The sequence below is a fragment of the Styela clava genome, chromosome 15 (genome assembly GCF_964204865.1).
Source record: "Styela clava chromosome 15, kaStyClav1.hap1.2, whole genome shotgun sequence".
In the NCBI taxonomy this organism is placed as follows: domain Eukaryota; kingdom Metazoa; phylum Chordata; class Ascidiacea; order Stolidobranchia; family Styelidae; genus Styela; species Styela clava.
In genome coordinates, this window is record NC_135264.1 from 12,835,455 (window position 1) to 12,855,032 (window position 19,578).

The following is a 19,578-nucleotide window of genomic DNA, read 5'->3' on the forward strand; positions in this document are numbered from 1 at the left end:
GTTATGTTATTTTTTAATAAAAACCAAATTTTTAAATCATATTTCATTGAGAGAAAACTTTGTATTTCTAAAAGGTTGGTACATACTTTATGCCATCATCAAGTCAGAACCTGCATTCTTGATTCTGACTTAAAACCAAAGACATGTTTTCAAATTGATGTGTGTTGCAATTTACAACTACCGGTACTACAAATTGTGATTGGGTTTGAAATATACTCAGATGGAGGCAGATTTACATAGATTGTGTCGTCGAAGATTGGCTTTTTTGCAAGCATTTTCAAATCATGTTTCGCAATACATCACTTTTAGGAACAAGTCTCTGATTCTACAGACATGGTTGTTGCAATTTATATCCATTTGATTTTTGTTTACCAGATCCACCATGAATAACAATTTATAATTGAAAAATATGTATGAGTACAGTTGGCCAAGCATGCTAAGTGCTTGGTTGCTATTGCACATCTGATTACCCTTCGTGGGTTTGTTTGCATGTTCGCTTATTCCAAAGTGTTCTGGCTTTTGAACTAAAATTTTCTATATTTCAGTTTAATAACATCGTTAAAATATGGAGAAGCATTTACAGTCATGAAAAAACATAGAATCAATATGAACCTGCTTTATGATATTGATAAAAAGGTGATGCATATTTTTATGGTGTGTTTAAATTATTCAATCTTACTATGTGATCAAAGAGTATTACTGCATCAAATGTATTTCAGTCCGACGAAGCACTACTGTAATATCATTTTGTTAGTGTGCAACAACAAGACTCTTGAATCATATAGAATAATCAGGTGTTTATCCCGGTACAGAATCATTGCATTATTGGATTCCCCGCTTTAGGAGACCTTTACTCCCAGTCATTCTGTCTGTCTGTGTATATGGGTGTCTGTGTGTGTGTCAAAGCTGAGGCGTCTTATTGGTTGGACTGATCTGTTTTAAATTTCACACATGGGTTATCTTGTCACCCTAGTTATGTGTGTTGTTTGATTCGGATTGATGTTCCATTTCCATGGCAGCAGCGAAAACCACGACGATCTTTGTAAATATTTCCCATTTTTTTATAAAATTTCGCCATTTCCTCGTTAACCAAGCCAAATATTAAAATTACGAAAATATTAAAATTTTTCTGGAATATGTAGATAAATGAAATATAGATAAAAAAAAAGAAAATTATTATTGCCAGGTAATTATTACCTATAAAAATCCATACTTCATAGGTACTTGATTTCAAGAAAACAAACTTTCTGCGATTTTTTTTTATTTTTTATTTTTTTGGATCATTTTGTTTTTAGATGTTTGAAGAAAATATTGAAACATTTGTGAAAGCATTAGATTCAACAACAAACTTAAATATATTCATCAGTGATTTACAAAATGAAGATTTAACACAAACAATGTACAAACAGTATTTTTTAACAGAAACTTCAAAGGAAAATAATAAGTGAGCTAAATATACTGTTCTTTTTCAACAGTGATGTTTCTATCTTTTTCAATATCATACACGTTTGCATGATCATGAGATTTACATATACCCTGGCTTAATCATATGGCGAACCACAGCCTCTCATTCGTGTCAGGTGTGGCCCACTTATCTATTTCAAATCCAGCGATTACAAGAACCACGCTACGGCTGCAAGGAGTCCAAAAATTCCCCACATGATTCAAACATGCGAACTCAAGCAGGGTAAAGAGAGGTGCGATGGCGAGCGTACTCTTAGTGTGATGCGTTGCACCACATGCCGTGATCTCATGTATTCAATGTTTTAAAATTTGCTTTGTTAATTTGCAGTGCGACATCCTCAAATTCATCTGTGAATAGGAAAATTAATAATGTTTCTGATATCCTCATCGTGGAATTGGAAAAATCAGAGAAAAGGTATACCTATTTGTCTTTGAATTAGACATCAGACAAGCAGGCAGCAATTGATTTATAATGAGCTGCATTTTCAAAATGAAATGGAATCGATTTCATCGCATTTTGGTTTGCCTCCTGAGACCCTGAACTTATGATATGTTCTTTTCTTCTATTTAAATAATTTATTTTTTTATTTTTTTTTAGGTTTATTTCTTCACTTGTAACAGCTGATGTGAAGAAGAAGCCTTCGGAAGTTGGAAAAGCTCTTAAAAGAATAAAAATTCTTGCCGGTAAATATAAAAAATAATAACGACTCTGGAATCTACTTTTCTACACTCGTGCCACAGATGATTCATACCTGCATATTTTTGCATTGTAATAAGAATAATGTATTATACTGAATACCATTCATTTACTATACTAATAGATATATCGGTGTTCATTTTGTTTGTTTTTATTATATTATAGACTAGTTGTTGACACAAAGTGGAACGTTTTCTTAATTTGGTATTATTATTTTGTTGTTGTTGTTGTTGAAAATCGTTTTCATTCACAGCTAATTCTATTTCAAATTTTTAATCTTTAAAGATGAAAGAAGGCTGACACTTTTTTTTTTCGTCTTCGAGTCTGATTGGGCCCAACATTTCAATAAAAATAATTTGTTTAATTGAAGAAGTTTCAATTTTTTCCACATAGCTCGATTAGTTGTATGTCAATCTTTTCAGCAAACTCTGTTTCAAGGCCATAAATATTTCGATAAGCAACTTTTTTTCCATATATTAAGCATAACTCTATTGTTTTATTATATATTTTTCAAGACGATATTGGTCATGAGGAAAAACTTATCAGCAATGTTTTAAAATACATGACGGTATTAGTTGATAGCAACACACTGTTCAATGAAGCTCTTGGAACATACGATTTTAAACTCGTACTCATGGTGGCCGAAAAATCTCAACTTGATCCTAAAGTAAGTTTTTACAACAGTTTTTGCAATATCTTAATTAGAAATATACTCAAAATATTCTCTTAGGTATGGTAGAGGTATGTTATTGCAATTTGCTTTATTAATGCTCAAGGGTAGAGGTTAGTATTCGGTGTTCCTACTTTCAAAACTTGTTCCCCCAAAAAGTTTTTATTCGACAAACTCAGCTCTCAACTGTTCTCAGTCACTGTACCTACCTAACATAAAAAAAATTTTATGTCCGAAATTTTTTTTCCAAGAACATTAATATGGAATTACTCCGTCATAGCTGTTTTCCTGATTGTATTGTCACAAACTACTTTGTGTCTCGTATCGATCATTTACTAGCATTGTTTTACATTATAATGATTTATAGTCTCTGTAACTGGTGGCACTTTAGTTGTGGTTGCCTGTAACTTCGAGATCAATCTCTTATATTTCTGAGTTAGTATGAGTGACTTTGCCTTGAGCAAATTTCTCGATAAAAAGGTGATTTTATCTACTCACAAAACACACATTTTTTATTAAATTCATATTCACATAACTTAAATCTTATGACTTTTTATATCCATACATTATTGATATTTTTCGTTCAGGAATTTCTACCTATGTTGCACGAACTTCAAAGTTTGGAAGAAAATTACAGAAAATTTAAAATTGATTCGAAACTAAGAAGGTATTCAACTGCTCTCGAACACATTTCAAAATGTAAGTGTTGATTCCACTTTCATTTTTTTGTAGTTGTGATTCACAATTCCTCATTCTTGAACAATGTTACATTATGTCCAACAATGTTGCAATGTTTAAAACAACTTGAATAGAATCGATAGGCGTGAATAAGCATCGTCTGAAAATATTTTGGAATATTGAATGTTGATCACATCTAAAATGACTATCTAAATAGAGATCGTTGTTTTCTCTGCGTTGTTCTTTACCAGTTGAAATATTGTTCATTTTGATCTGCTTGTCCGGTGGCTCATAATCACTACTTTACAAATAAAAATATATTAAATTATTCCTTAATTCAATGTATTCAAATCGTTTTGGACATCACTGCTGCATAGATTTTTACGGGATTGGTTCGTATTAATGTAAAAATCAAACCTTTTTTTTTTGTGTTACAGGTAGCGGCCATTTTGATGAATGTTTAGACTTGATTCAGTCTCATGAAATGTATAAAGAAGCTCTGAATTTGTATGATAGAGGTTCAGAAAATTACAACACAATTTGTGAAATGTACGGAGAATGTTTATCAGGAAAACGTAAATATGAAGAGGTAAATTTGATTCAATCACTATAATTTTTTCGTTGCTTAATTGCTATCTGCTCAGCTCTTGACATTTTTGATGGGTCAAATTTAAGCTGATTTACCAGTAATGGACGTAATCTAATTTTTGCCCAGGCTTTCTTAAGGTCTTTTTTCTTTTATCTTGATACAATAGCAGCATGTACATGTATATCATCTGCTTTTGTAAAATTCTGTTCTGAGCAAAAAAACTTATGCAAAAGTTAAAAAGACAATCTGAAAATAGTAAGCACCATTGTTAGTGTGAGTATGTGTTTTTTCGTTTGCTTTGTGTGAGTGAGGGGTTTCCCAACCAGTAGTTGTGAACCCAAATGGGGTCTGAGCGATAATTAAATGGAGTTGCATGGGGTCGGTGGGGTTGCTGAGGTATTGTATACAATCTAAAATTTGACAAACCATGTTAAATTTTTTCATTTGTAGCAATGCTCTTACTGTAAAACAGGTCTATGTTCTATGCCCTATCTTTATGCTATTGTAAATGTATTGTGGCATCACTGTTTGATTGATCACAATGAGATCTCTTCTTATTGATTTGCAAATTTTAGATTCTTCGTATTCACTCTGTTCTGCTGTAAATATATTTTGTTATCAGTAGGCTGACGAGTTTGGAACTGATATTTCAATAAACCTTATTTATTCATTTAAATTTAGGATAGCAGTGAAAGAGCAGATTAGGCTTTTCAAGGTTCCGAGTTTAAATAAAAATTTAAAATGTTTTTGCTTATTTTACTAAATACCACCACATGACCAAACTCCTGAAGTTCAGGGGAAAACAACCTCTGAAGTTTTGTTAATAGAAAATTTTATCCACCTGCGGTTGCGTATGACACATAAAGTTGTCTTTGGGGTTGTCCTTAGAAAAGCGTTGGACATAAAGTGGTATTGCCAGTCAACCTGCCTCATCCTTGATTCTATTTTTCAGGCTGGGATTATTTTCACTCATTGCCAGGATTCACGGAAAGCTCTTGAATCATTTTCAAATTCAAATAATTATTCTCTTGCATTGATGACAGCGTTTAAACTAAAGCTTGACAGAAATGAAATTGTTGAGCTTGCTTATAAACTAGCAGGTGATTTAATTTTGTTTGTGCTTTTCTGTGTTATTTATTAATTCTAATGTTCAAAATCGTTCAGAGTGGAGAGGGATAGCTTATTGCCCTTAATCTACAGTCGCTATTATTTTCAATGACCAGGCCGTTTTATCTTTTCTTCTTTATTATGTACATTATATAGATGTAATAGTTTGTTTGTATTCCTCATTAGACTCTATCAATTTCTCGTAAGAGTCTCCAAAATTGCCTTTGCTGTAAATACTTTCGATTTACTGCTTGCCTTATATTGCTTTTAGTTGCATATTCCGCCAAACTTGCCTTTCCTATATTATTTCTGTGCTTTTTTCTGTGATTTCCTCGCGTTTTTATTAGTTGTTAGGAATTATTCTGTGAAAGTTACATTTTCTGTTTTACTGTGTCATAATCTCATACATTTCGAATGTCGCTGTATTTGTAACAGTTGTGACTTATTCGTAGGATTTATTCATTTTATTCCTCATTTAATTATGTTTATTCTAACCTGTAGCGCTGTAGGTGTCGCTGCTTGAAGACCTTCTTAGGTCCCTCGCGACTCCGGTCACGCAAAAACATGATTAGTACTGTAATTTATTCATTGTGTCATTTATGTTTGAACGTGTTTTTTGTGATGACAAAATAAACGATTGATTGATTGATTGATAATGTGGTACTCATGAATACCATGACTGTTAAATTATATATTTTTTTTCAGAGAAAGCCAAGACAACAAGTCGTCATTTAGAAGCTGTGGAAATTTTGGAGCATCATGCTCATGATATTGAGCAAGCTGTTGAAACTGCACTTCATGCACAATTGTGGCAGATTGCTTTACGAATGACTCAACAACACAATAGAACGGACTTAAATGAAACACATGTTTTGCCATCAATAAAAGAAGGTATTGAAACAATTAAATTTGCTTGTTAGCAAAAAGTGTGTAGGTTATTGTCTGTATGAGGCAGTATTTGACTAAAATTCAAAATAATTTCCTGTTGAAATGGAATTTTTTGGAGGTGTTTTTGGAACATCACTTCGGACATGGCATCATTTATTTTAGAGCATATTCAATTTGGGATGGGATTTCATAAATACTTCATGAGATAGTCAATTATGGTTGGTAAGGAATAGCCAATCAATTTTGCAACATGGGGTTCAGCAATCTCATCTGTTTCATCCCTATTGTATTGCTCGATTCAGTATTCAGCGATATTTGAATGACCATATTCCTGACAAACATCAAACTCATACTCGGCATCTGTATTTGAAACAAATAACTGACTTACAAACCCCATACCCAACATACAGTGGTAACCGGACAAGAAGCCATGGTTTGCTATATTATTGAGCTGTCTTATCGCCTTTCCTCTCCCTCAAGATAAATATGTAAATTCTTTTCCAGCGCATGAGAACACATTTCAAATCTTGGAATCTCACAAAAACTTGATTGAACAACAGACAGCACGTTTGCAAACCGTTCGACAACTGAAAGAAAAGCAAAGAATGCAGGCTTTATTGGATGGTATGTTATTGCTGTTGTGGGTATTGCTTCTGCAAAATTAAAATTTCCAGTAATCAATGTAAATTGGTGATGAAAAATAGTGTATAAGCAAGCAGGTTTAAATAAGAATTTTCCTATTTATAATGGGGAGAGGAGAGCGGGAAAAAACAAAATCATATGCCAAAGCATGGTAGCTCTTTCGGTTATGTTTTAAAGGCACGGACTTCATGGTTTAGGAAGCTGTAACTGACCAGCATGTGACCACGCCTATGGGGGCAAGTAGTCCAGCAATCCTCTCGAACATAATTATCCTCCACAGGTTTTGAACCTGCTAACCTTTAATTTTGTTTGGTGATTCTAATTAATTCGCTACAGTTTTTGCTAATTGATGCTACAGTTTCTCACCCATTGTGTTGCTATTTGCACTGTCCTCCGACCATTACCAGTGTGAATTAATGCGCTCTATTCACTTACTGAAATTGTAATGTTTTTCAATATGTGAAACTTATTCAACAATATCGTTGTGTTCTTTTAGGGGTCGAAGGTATAGGAATGGACTCTGACTTATATTCTGACACGAGCAGCACAATGGCAGGATCAGTCACCAGTCGTCCCTCTAGCACAACAAGCAGAAGTACCGGGTATGAGATGATTAGAAACTGATAAAACTGGTCAAAGAAACATCTTATGGAATACAATTTTCTTCGTCATTTCCAAATTTTTTTGACCTCTTTAAACTGTTAAATAAAACTGAAATATATAGTGTATTTAGCTGTCGGTCTCGGCAACACTATGAATATCTATTTTTTCAACTAGGCGGTCCTCAAAAAGTAGAAGAAAGAAAGAGCGACGGGGATACTCTCTCAAGGAAGGGAGTAGGTTTGAGGATCTTGCTCTGCTCCATTCACTCAAAGTTGCAATAAATGCTGTTGATGAACTTTCAGGTGAGGAAGAACTTGTGCAATTTCTTTTGTAATCAATTTCATGATCGCCAACTTCCAAAGTTGTAGAATCAAACTTAGTTTTAAGTAACACTCAACCAACTCAATCTCCCGATATAATATTTCAAAAGTTACACAATAATCCATCATTCTGTTTGAAACTCTTTGATTTTAAAATTGTAACAAGGGAAACTTCATTATTTGCATCGGTTTTATAGTTTCAGCTGATATTTAGATTCTGAATTTGACTAGTTTTAAGTTTTCACTCCTTCATCAAACTACCATTTCCTACAGTTATGTCATGGGTCATGGATTCACTTACTCCCAGGTCAGCGAATTTTATTTGAGTTTAAAATACAAGCGAGGAGTCAATAAATTAACCAAATATTTTGCAATATTCATCAATTGAGGCTGTGCCATCAGAAAAATTAATAAGTACCAGACTGGAAAAGTACAATCTTGGTAGTATATTTCATATATGGAAAAATTAGTTCTAGATAGTTATAGATTCTAAGACCTTCCACACTATATGCTGGAAAGTGGTTAAATTTACATAGTTTTTGAAATGTAGACTTGCCTTTCATAACCCAATGTTGTTTATAGATATCATTATCGTTTAGTCTGAAACTATCTGAATATTTAATATAAAAGTAAGTTGAGTTTTGTCTGATGAGTCACATCAAATGATTTGAGTCACAAGTTATAATGCAGGTCATTGCAGTTCTGAATTGTGAAACACACTGTGGGTTCATTGTATGTTTTTTTGAACAACGTACTTGAGTGACACTGATTGTGTAGAATGCATTTATCTGTGATCTATTGAACATTATTTCAAAACAGATAAGGCAAATATTAAATTAAGTATACAGATTTCCAGTGACACATAATTATGGTTGATATCAATGTGAAAAACAGAATTGTATGTACTTTACTGAGACAATGGCAAAGAGCTTCGTTATTGATTCCATATTTCTGTAAATTTGAGGATGATTTCACTAATCAACCAATACATCTCCTAAATATTCAATTTGTATTCTTTGAGAATGACATGATATGGATGAGCTTACTTCACTATTAAGTTAAGTTTTTCTGATTTTTCTATGTCATGATTAGCTCAAGTCTTTGTGCCAAGATGCTGAATCAAATCTATACTAATTGCAACAAGGGTAGTACTCAAATGAAAATTTTGTTGGAATTCTTTGCAAATATCTATAAAAATAATATGAAAAAGATTTCGAAAGGTTTCCTTTTTCACCATTATTATGAAATAGTAATGCAATGCCAAGCGAATATAATTCAAGATCAAAGATGTGAAAATTAATCTGGACTTGAAACTAATGTATACGCTGTTTTGGAACGTTAATCGCTCATTTAGAAATACTTGGCACTATGTAGTAGTATTTGTTTTGATATGTTCAAAATTTTCAGCCAATCACAGTATGTTTCGATAGTAACCATCTCTGCCAAGAGCTAATAAATTTGAACTGCAGCTTTCATAAATAAATGATGGGTTTTGTTTAAACTAAACTGCAGTGAATAAGACTCTGCAAGGCTGTGGAATTCGTTGTGCAGCCCCAGTATGACTTGATCCACATGGCAACCACTATGCCAAAGATTTGAATCGATTCATACACTAGTACTAACCCGGAGGGCGGAAAACATTATTATTTGCCTCACATCTTCTTGACAAACTGTGATGATCACATCGCTCAATAAATGATAATAAATTATCATGTCCTCATTGTTGTATGACGAACTACAGACTCGAAGACCCATAAAAAATATCCTTAACATCTGTACTTGAGGATCATCTTTAAACAACTTATGTGTAGAAAGATGTGTTCGAATATGCGTGTGTTACATACACACAATACAAACTGAAGTTCACATAAATAATAAAGAAAAGCCAGAATATTCATGTTTACTCTTTATTCCTGAATAATGAAAAGTTTCAGTGACCTGTTTCAAATATTACAGACACAATCGACAGCAAAAAACATCTGATTACATAGATTGCTCTAAAAAAGACACAGCCATAAACAAATCAAAAAATCAAATTATTATTATACGTTCCCATTTTCAAATCACCATGATTGGTGTCAATTTTATAAATCGATCATTCATGCTGTGAAAAGATTAAAATGAAAAACAAAAAAGGTCTTTGAAATTAAAGTTACAAACTCCTCCTGTCCCAAACGAAAATACCAACGAAGCAGGGTTATTTGAGGTGATAATCAAGTTTGATTCTTGCATTGTAATACTCCAACCAGACAATGAAGTATATTTAATGGTTAGTAAAGCTAAGCTGTTTTTAAAATTGTAAATATAAACAGAAGTACTTGGAAAAATTGTAATTTATTTATAAAGTTATGTAATTTATTTATAAAGTTATCCTTTGTCGGACTTGGTTAAGCTTACAAAATTTACAACAAAAAACGTAATGTCATTCTGATTTATGTCAGTTTGAAAAAACTGAAAATTTTGCATTGGTTTTGATTCAAGGTAATTTTTTCTCCTTGAAAATAGAGAAAATTTGTAATTAATCATCAAAGGTCGTGTTGAGTGGGTACAAACTGGCATTTTTGGAAAATGAGGTTATCAATGCTGTTACAAATTTTGCATTGAATGCGTAATCATGCTGACTTGTTGAACCAATTATTTTTTGTAAAAGCATATCGATCACTCCAACAAAATTGTGATGATAATAAAAATATTTTCAGAAAACCAAATTGCATTTGGATCATTGTAGAAGTATGAAAATATATTACAAGTTACCAAAGATTAAAACACCTTTTGATAAAGTTTCCTATTAAGTAGGCCATATTCTTATTGTGAAAATTTAGTTTGAAAGAGTGCTCAAACTTTTGAATTGAGGTTATGGTAATTGTTAAAATGAAGACTCCCATAAAATTACATGGCAAAAGTATCCCTGTTATCGCCTCGGTGCAATGAGTTGGATAACATTATGCTTTGATTAATTTGTATGTCATGATTTGGTTTAATATATTTATATTATGACATTACAATCAGTGGTTTTCAACAAATATCACAAATAAGAAAAATATTAACATAAAAATTCTTCCGAGTATTGTAAAAAGAAATGCATAAATATTTAAGCATATATAAGTAACTCAACTCGACATACTCAATATAAGTAAGCTCTTCATCAAACGGATTGGAAAAAAGGTTGACCTGAGTACGTTTTCTTATGACTTGAGATATTATTCTACTTTCTCAATATGATCAATCAGATAGCAGATTCTTTCTCACTTTGAAATCAGTTTGATCAAATCATACAGAAACTTGAAGTGTTGTTACAATGATGTTATTTATTGCCATCATTATGAATCAATAAAAATATTTATTCTTCCTCTTCTTCTTCCTCTCCTCCATTTTCTAGTGAACTCTGTTCTTCCAATTTTGTAACCCGCTTACTGAGTTTTTTCACGGTCGATTTGAGCATTCTGATGTCTTCCATTAACTCTGCGATACCCACACCTGCCGTCCCATTGCTCTTTCCGTTGTCTGGATGATCTGGTACAGATTTTGGGACGGTTTTTCTGGCATTTTTTCTCACTGTAGGTGGTTCCCTTCCGGTGCTAGTGCTTTCTAGCTCTTGAAAAGGCTTCGTTGGTGGGTCACAGTTTTGTAAACCAATCCACTCATCCGCGGTTAGTCCTTTTTCGCCCGAAGCCGGATCAGGGAATATGTCGTCTTGAAATAATTCTGATTTACGAGGCACAGTGAAGGATGTGGGCTCACATTTATTTGTAGTCAACTTGAAAAATCTTGCGATTTCACAACTTTTGTAATCAACGCCCCGTTTTGGAAGGAAATTTCCACCTTTTTGGCTTTCTTTAGAGGTGTAATGACTCAGAAAATGTATTGTATTGTTACCCTCAATCTCGTAGTATTTGATCACAGACTCTCCCCTTCCGAATGTGTAAAATATTTCGAGATCAGGATCATAATAAAAATTCAACACTGCACTAGAACAGCCAGCATCTAACTCACAAAGACGATTTGTTACGTCGTTACCATCCCATAAGGAAATGGTTCTGTCGGCCATTTTGCCAGCTCCGACAGTTAAGATGTTGCCATTTTTTAATACAGCTACTTTGGTTGCCTTTGTTCCCTTGCTGCATTCCGTGTTTTTAGTAAGGACTTCGCCAGTACGTGGATCAACGACGCTTAGACTCATTGTTTTGGTCTTTTCTTTGCTTGTAATAGCAAGGCGACTTCCATCGAAGTTCCAAGCGAAGTTAGTTGGTTGTTCACTTACATCAATTTGGAACGCTGGTGTCTGGTTTTCGCAATGCCAGATTACGATAAAAGGGTCAAATCCTCCGGTAGCTATGATGTTTTCAGCAACTGGATGCCAAGCTACGGTTGTTACCTTTCTTGTATGAGCCCCGTGCATTTCCCAGAACGGCTGGGTCATCATGCTTTTTAAACCTTCCCTGGGAATTACCCATCCGTTAACATCCCCTGATTCATGGCCGCTGACGAGCAGGTAGTCATTGTGAGGAGACCAAGCCAAGTCCATGGGTTTCTGCTTAGCATCAATAAAGCTGCTGGAGTTTTCGTCTTGTCTTCCTGGCTCATCAATCGGAAGCACAATAATTTTGTTGCCCTTTATCACAGCCAAAAATTTAGTACTGACGGCACAATTTGTGTCTCCCGTTCCATCAGCTTTCAAATCGGTGAAGCATACTTCTGGCTTATATGGTGTTCCGAAAACATGACGAAATTTACTGGTGCGAACAAACGACATTTTTGCGTGAAGTTTCAGGCAATTTACTGACTGTAAGCTATTTCTATAAATGATAAGAAGAAGAGTTATTACTCAATCAATATTAAATAATGAGTGCGATGAAGCTATCAATTCGAAACTCGGCGTTGTGGCACATCGTGCTAAGCCTTAAAAATACGCTTGCCATCGCACCTATAATTACTCTGCGTGTGTTCGCAGGTTCGAATCCCGTGTGAGATAATTATGTGGGTAAGGTTTGCTGGACTTGTGGGCTGCCTCTGCTATCGAGTCCATGCATCAGAAAGCAATAACTGACTTACCAATCCCATACCCGATATGAACTAGTTATGGGAACAGAGGCTGTGGTTCGCCATATGATTAAGCCGTCTTTCCTCTTCCTTGGAATAAATATGTAATTCCAGTCCTACTGCCATATTCTTTATAAATTGTTTTGCATTACATTCGTCAACTAATTTCTGAATAATTGGTTTCCCGAAATAACGTGAAAATCGCATCGTACTGTGTTGCTCCTTGCCAGGTACTCTACCGAGATCCCGGAAAATTATTACGCGCCACACCCATTTGCTGTTCATGTCAGGGTCGCAGAATGCTGAACCTTACGATAAGGTAATAATAAACATGTGAATTCCGTAAATTTTGGTTATAGTGTATTGGTTTATATTCTTTAATAAAGTTAAGTCGACTTGAATTTTAAGCAGTTTGAAGAAATTGTTGGCATTTAATCTCATAATATTGTCACCTATTGGAATATTAACATGATCTACTTTAATAACGTCATCCGGCTTCTTGTGTCATTTTGAAAAAGGCATTTTTGAAGGGCGCCAGGAAGTTTTATATCGATTATGGCCCATGAATGGACCGCGTCTTTTGAGTACGTATCATGCATGTATCGCACATGGAATTGTATAAATAATAGAATGCTTTCTGAATAAATTTGGCCGCCTTCGAAACTGAACGATTTTGTCCTTTTGGATTTCACGACTTATTACCTATGCGCGAGTGTACTTGAGTTCAAAGGATTTTAACAAACGCTCAAACTTAACCTTTTGCCATATTTCGTTTTCAAACGCCAGTTGGGAAATTTCACTCTACCATGGGTTAAAAGCACTGCCAATATACATTGAATTCATATAGCCAAGAAACTCAAATAATGTCTCAAGATTATGTTAAATCTTGTATGTAGGAACGCCCAAGTAGGAAATATAGTCATTCATGAAGAATCTGGCTATGAATAACATACCGACTTATAAATAAATTGCACGTGCCTGCATTGTTCAAGTTTTAGAACGAAACAAAATGACCATTTCGTCGATGTACGTTTCGAAACTTTGAGATTTTGGGACAATGAACTACATGATAACGACTGCTGTTTCTACAATGATAGCCGTGCCCGTTTATTGATTCGCTTAAAATAATATATCCAACTATTACCATTGCAGTTGTGTATCTTATCCACCTCAAAACAACTCCACACTATATACACGCCCTGACATAGTATTTTTTCTAGTTATCTCAGAGAACTGCGTTTAATGCATCGCGTTCTAAAAGCCGAATGCCTGAACCACCGCCTCTCTCGCTTGCATAGGCTTGTGTGAGATCATCCAGCCTACCGGATGCATACGCCGCGCAATCATGGTTACGTCATGGCGCATTTCCGCGATCCAGTTTTGCGCTTTTGTAAAAAATTACAAAATATACTTGTATTTTAAGGTAATTCAATTTATCAAATCTTTATTTTGTTTAATGATTACTTGAGCGCATATGATCGCGACTGCTTGAAGAATATTTGTTTTTGTACGCAATGATCTGATTTGATGAATACTTTTGAAATCAACTCGTTTTGCTGAATATTTTTAAAAGTGTTGAAAAAACCTTCAGAGTTTGTGAGAATAGACTCAGTTTGAATCTCTTTGCGCGTATCCGCATCGTTTTCATGGTATTACTAATGTCGCTACCGTTCTTCGTTCCCATTTATTATTATTTATATATTTCGGTAATAAAACGATAAGTTAAAATCGGCCACTATTGTCGCTGTTCTGTATTTGTGACGAAATAATGGAAATTTACTAAGAGTGTTTCACCCATAGTCACCTAATAATGACTGAGCAATCTACCTTTTCAACACAAATTCAAATTTTGTGGACGCTAGGGTCAAGCTCCGTTTGTCGTATCCAGTTTTACGTATGAACCTCTACGATTTCCACTTTGCGATACACAGGATAATAGAATGTGTTAGTATTATGCTAAACCGGTCATGAGCGTTTTTTTTTTTAAATACATACTACCCTTTTAATTATTACTGACCGCTCGACTATCTACTTCATTATTTTTTGTAAGTGGGCGTCGAACGTTCCAGTAAAAAAACACAAAATGAGAAATTGCTATATTTTCGTCAATATTTTTGATATTAATACTCATATATTTCGGTATTTTTCTGTTTTTTTTCATCGATGATGATCTAATATAGACGTATAGCTATGCGATAATTTAAACCTAATGTGGAGTAAATTTTGGTTGGTGCACACGGTATTGTGGGATAGGTATAACATGCATTTGTATTATTTCTGATATCTCACTAAATACGTTCCAAAGTGGAACCAATATACCACGTTTTAGACAGGCAAAAAGTTCCCTGTTAGTAATGGCGATAGCAACAAAACAAATAAAAAAAATACGGGGCTCCCGAAGTATGCGAACCAAGATGGCGGACATCGGAATGTAATATGTGTACTAGGTTAGGGTTAGGCCATAATTTTAGGTATAAATACTACGGGAGGCTCTTGGCTAGTCTTCGAACTGATAATAGGACTAAAATAAGGAAAATTGGAAAAAAATTATCGCCTCACCCTAACCTGTTACCCATGTTACGTTCCGATGTCCGCCATCTTGGTTCGCATACTTCGGGAGCACCAAAAAAACTATTTCAAACCTGTGACGGTATCATTTGAAATTATCGTTATCCAAATGATGCCATTAATTAATTACTTTCCGCCCATATGTTTGCGCGGCTGCCCAGGAAATGCGTATGACATACATGCTTGCCTCGCAATGATCAATGAATCATTAGGTGACCCATAACATAAAATTTATTTGTAAATTAATGGTGAACTGTATTCAAGGTGATCACCGTTTGAATTTGTCATCGTCACGTGACATGACATAAACATGTGTTTCATAACCCCCTCGCCAATTTTTCCAATTCCAATTTTTTCGAAATTCATTTCAACTTATTATACCAAAATCGAAAGATGTTTCGAAGAATTTAATTTCGAATATAGACAAATATCATTTCTGTTCAACAATGAAATGTAATGTACAGATTTAAACATACAGACTTTGGTTTAGATTAGTTTTATAATACACAAAAATATAAGCTGCCTGTTTTAGTCTGATTGTTATGTATGAAATCGCAGATTTGTACATTTTCATATTAGAATATTCTGAATTACTCGTAAAATTAACAATTTGGTTTTTATATAACTAATTGTAATTATAATTCAATTATAATCCTTTAAATGTCTTTCGGAAACTCACGTCAACCTGCTATGCTAAATCCGCCCAAATCTGCCATATTGCCGCACAGAATTCTTGTACATAATATTGTCCATTCTTACAGACAACAAGATCATCTATCTGTCTTGTATACGTTAGAAATATTATACGCTTAGCTTATAAATATTGTATTATTTCGCCTTCGCTATTGTAGCGTTTTACTCCTTATATAGGTTCAAAGCTGAAAATTTCGAAAATAGTTTTAGACTAATATTTATCGTTCTTGTATTAATATACACTCACACATAAATTTGTTTCCTCAAGTTAAAGCAAGCAAATTTGATTATCATAGAAGTTTATAAATAGCGAATGTTCACAAATCTTCAATAGGTAACCACTTGCCATAGTCTATCATAAGCCTCCCACTTTCCGTTACAAGTGTATCGACTAATGGTATAGATTTTCAATTGGCGTTCGGCGCTTTGGCATTATACACTGGCAAAAAAGTGAACGTCACGAAACCGAACGCAATACCTTTAATGCTGTAATCGAGAAGGTATTCTAACATCATTTGACGAATATTTGGACATGCAAAATATTATTTGAAATACGTCAATGGGATGAACGCACATGAAAACGAAAATTTAAACTAAACTTTCCAGAAATATCGCCTCTTGAATTTAAATACATCAGGTCGTAAAGTAATTCTATAGTTACTTATTTGCTTTACAGGCTTTAGCTATATTCTCGAACCCGTACTTCAGCCATGATTTTCAATGTTGAAATGAGTTAGCCCGTGCGCAAAGATACCGACATTGCTCTACAAAATAGCTCTTTCAGATTAAATCTTTCATCATGAACGGCAAGTAAACTAGAAATATGTTGTCTTTCGTCGTCCATTCTTAGCAATGGAAATTACTTGCTATCATTTTATAGCTTAACTATTGCAAGCTGTATTAATCATAGCCCGACTTGCAACCAACCAGCACGTATATACAGACGGAAATGACACATAACACTTAAACAAAGGCGCCCTGCGTCCTGTATAAGAAAATATTAAGTTCGATGGATCACGGATCACGTCTGGCCACGAAAACACCGATAACGTTTAAGTGCGGATCAATTTTGAATGATTATAAGTTATGGTTTGTGGACGTGAATCCGAGATTCAGTCCTAGAGCGTGTAGGCGGGTTTAATTGGCGATGAACTCTGTGCTTTGTTTTGTAAATAAACAACTCGTTTCGTTTTAACTCAATATACATCGTTGTGGTATTCGAAGTATTTTCTAATGATGGTTGTTAGTTGTTACAGAATATACGTTTTCTAATGTTGGTGTGCATAAACAATCATAAACCTGCAGAATGTCAGCTATAGACTGGCAAACTTACTATTCAGCATTATTTTCATGTCGAGTTATAAATTGTCTCACAACGCACACCGATGTGACCCAAACAAAAAATACACAGTTTTTATACTTTATCTCCTCGCAGTACCCACTGCTAGGTAAGAAACTTGCATTTTGGAAGGGTCGGGGACTTTCTGTTTAGCATTTCCTACCCAATTTATTAAACTCTGATCTTTTTAACCCACCCACTAGTAGATAACTGTCATAATTAAATGTTCGTCTTTGGTGTACCATATATCCAGTACTTCAGTTCAAACGGTACTCACGGAGTGTGTGTACCGGGTTAAGCCTAAATTTATTTCGATTTTTCTTATTTTAGTTCTATTACGAGTTCGAGTACTGTCTGTGTTATCCAAGTGAATATACCCCCTGTCCATAGGTTTCCGTCCCTTTACACAGCTTGATGTAAAAAAAAGCATAGGAAATGTCTTTGTCTATCCTTGTAGTTACAATATAACACGAAACAGAAATCCACAGAGTTTCAACAAATTATTGATTTTTTCTTTGTCACAGGTGACGTTAAAAACCTATGTTTACATCTTGCTTTGCTGCACATGGACAGTTTAGCAGAAACTCTCCAGAAACAATATTCCGAAGTTAGAAAAATCATAGGTCGACTCTTACCGACAATATGGTCACAAGACCTGATTCAAAATGACCAGACCATGACAACTGGTCCGCAATCTACAGTAAATAGCATAGTTGCATCAATGCAAAACCGAAGGTCTGATAGAAATGATAATAACGAAGAAAAACGTGATTTTAAAGGTATGTTGAAATGCCGTGTCAAGGAAGCGTATATACTTTATTCATAAATAATATATTAGCTTGTATTGTTATTTCTAAATCAAGTTTTGAACGGTATTTCACACTTTCCGCCTGGGAAAGTCTTCGGACTAACTTCAGTCTTCGGACTAACTTCAGTACTATACTGTGGGGTGAGTTACGGAGTGTTATCTCAAATTCGTTAATATTAATAAGCCGGAGGAGATAGGAGTCGGATTTTGGCATTTTTAATTGTATCTGAAACGGGAAACGTGTTTCCAAACTCGTCAAAATTTAGAATCGCTTGCTGTTGGAATTTCACACTTTACCATGAAAAGTCTGGTATTTCAACAACGACCAAGTTCTAATAGTATATTATGGTAGGCTAGCAAATGCAAAAGTTTTTGATTTTCTCGGGAGTTAAAGTCTATTGTGAATTTTCCCCAATTCCACAGCCCTGGTAGTCAAATCCAACATGCTAAATGCTAAGACACTGCCCTCATGAAATCGATACCATAGGCTTAGTATCGAGAATATTTCAAACTACAGATCTTAATGACGCCGGGTGAAGATATTAATATTTCGTTAGTATGAAAAAGATCTCAACAGTCAATGTTCATATATATGAAAAAAAACAAGAGATTACTTACAGACTCATCCATATGACTTGCAACCTATCATAGGACTCATAACCTATGTATTCGTTTCTTGTTATTGATTGACTGGGTCTTGGAGGTATATTATATCTATCAAATTTTTAGCTTAACTATTACTTATTTTCAGATCTGGATTTATTTGTCACGCCAAAATTTGACAGCAAAAGTCAGTCATGGATGACCGGCTTTTAAGATAAACTATAAATCTTTATCTCCATATTTGATCGGCGATTGTGTAACCTGGACTTTTCACAATTACATCTTAAAACAATCAATTGTGCAACAACCGGAATTCATCAATGACATATATTTTTAGTACATTTAGGCTGGGGGAAGCCATACTGTGAGTGTTAGCATAAACTCTGCTCTGTGATCACTGGTTTATGCTCTGATTTCTAAATTTCTATGAATAACATCGCACCATACAATATGATCTAATTATCCTTAGCCCAGTGCTTCAAATAAAGCTTAAAAGCGTTGGCAAAATGATAATGTCATAATATCGCAAAATTAATTCTCCCATGCTGTTTGCTGCAACCTTACAGTCGAAGAAGATAATCTGTACCACACGTCGCAAACCTACAAATTCAACAAGATCAAACACTGCCCTTTACTGCATCTCAAACTGCCTATAATATAAAAATACATCACCGCCTATGGTATGCTGCATTTCCTTTTTGTGCAAGGCTGGAAGGTTTATTTCCTTGAATGAGTAACTCTTTATATCGCTTGAGCGTAGCTGAAAGACTATGGTTTCTGTTATTACTCAGCGTTGCCTCTCGCACGATCTCTTATTACCTTATATGGCAGCGGTCATAAATCACGTTGCAAAACTGCCGGTCAGAGAA

At 34.5% G+C, this 19,578-nt stretch overlaps 2 protein-coding genes across 2 annotated transcripts in view; one reads left to right on the top strand and one right to left on the bottom strand.

Moving 5' to 3' along the window:
* Positions 1–19,392, top strand: part of LOC120334160 (elongator complex protein 1-like) — a 29,304-nt gene extending 9,912 nt beyond the window's left edge. Inside the window, exons 16-29 of the mRNA XM_039401612.2 lie at positions 546–636; positions 1,296–1,444; positions 1,793–1,879; positions 2,063–2,148; positions 2,677–2,828; positions 3,419–3,530; positions 3,947–4,098; positions 5,051–5,198; positions 5,911–6,096; positions 6,598–6,717; positions 7,232–7,337; positions 7,513–7,640; positions 17,823–18,077; positions 18,858–19,392. Coding sequence (XP_039257546.2) covers positions 546–636; positions 1,296–1,444; positions 1,793–1,879; positions 2,063–2,148; positions 2,677–2,828; positions 3,419–3,530; positions 3,947–4,098; positions 5,051–5,198; positions 5,911–6,096; positions 6,598–6,717; positions 7,232–7,337; positions 7,513–7,640; positions 17,823–18,077; positions 18,858–18,922 — 1,837 coding nt within the window. The 3' untranslated portion in view covers positions 18,923–19,392. The remainder of the gene's footprint in view (positions 1–545; positions 637–1,295; positions 1,445–1,792; positions 1,880–2,062; positions 2,149–2,676; positions 2,829–3,418; positions 3,531–3,946; positions 4,099–5,050; positions 5,199–5,910; positions 6,097–6,597; positions 6,718–7,231; positions 7,338–7,512; positions 7,641–17,822; positions 18,078–18,857) is intronic.
* LOC120334161 (coronin-1C-like) lies at positions 9,552–12,474 on the bottom strand. Its single transcript, XM_039401613.2, has one exon. It carries the CDS (start codon positions 12,409–12,411, stop codon positions 10,999–11,001), a length of 1,413 nt encoding a protein of 470 aa, XP_039257547.1. The 5' UTR covers positions 12,412–12,474; the 3' UTR covers positions 9,552–10,998.
* Positions 19,393–19,578: the final 186 nt, after the last annotated feature.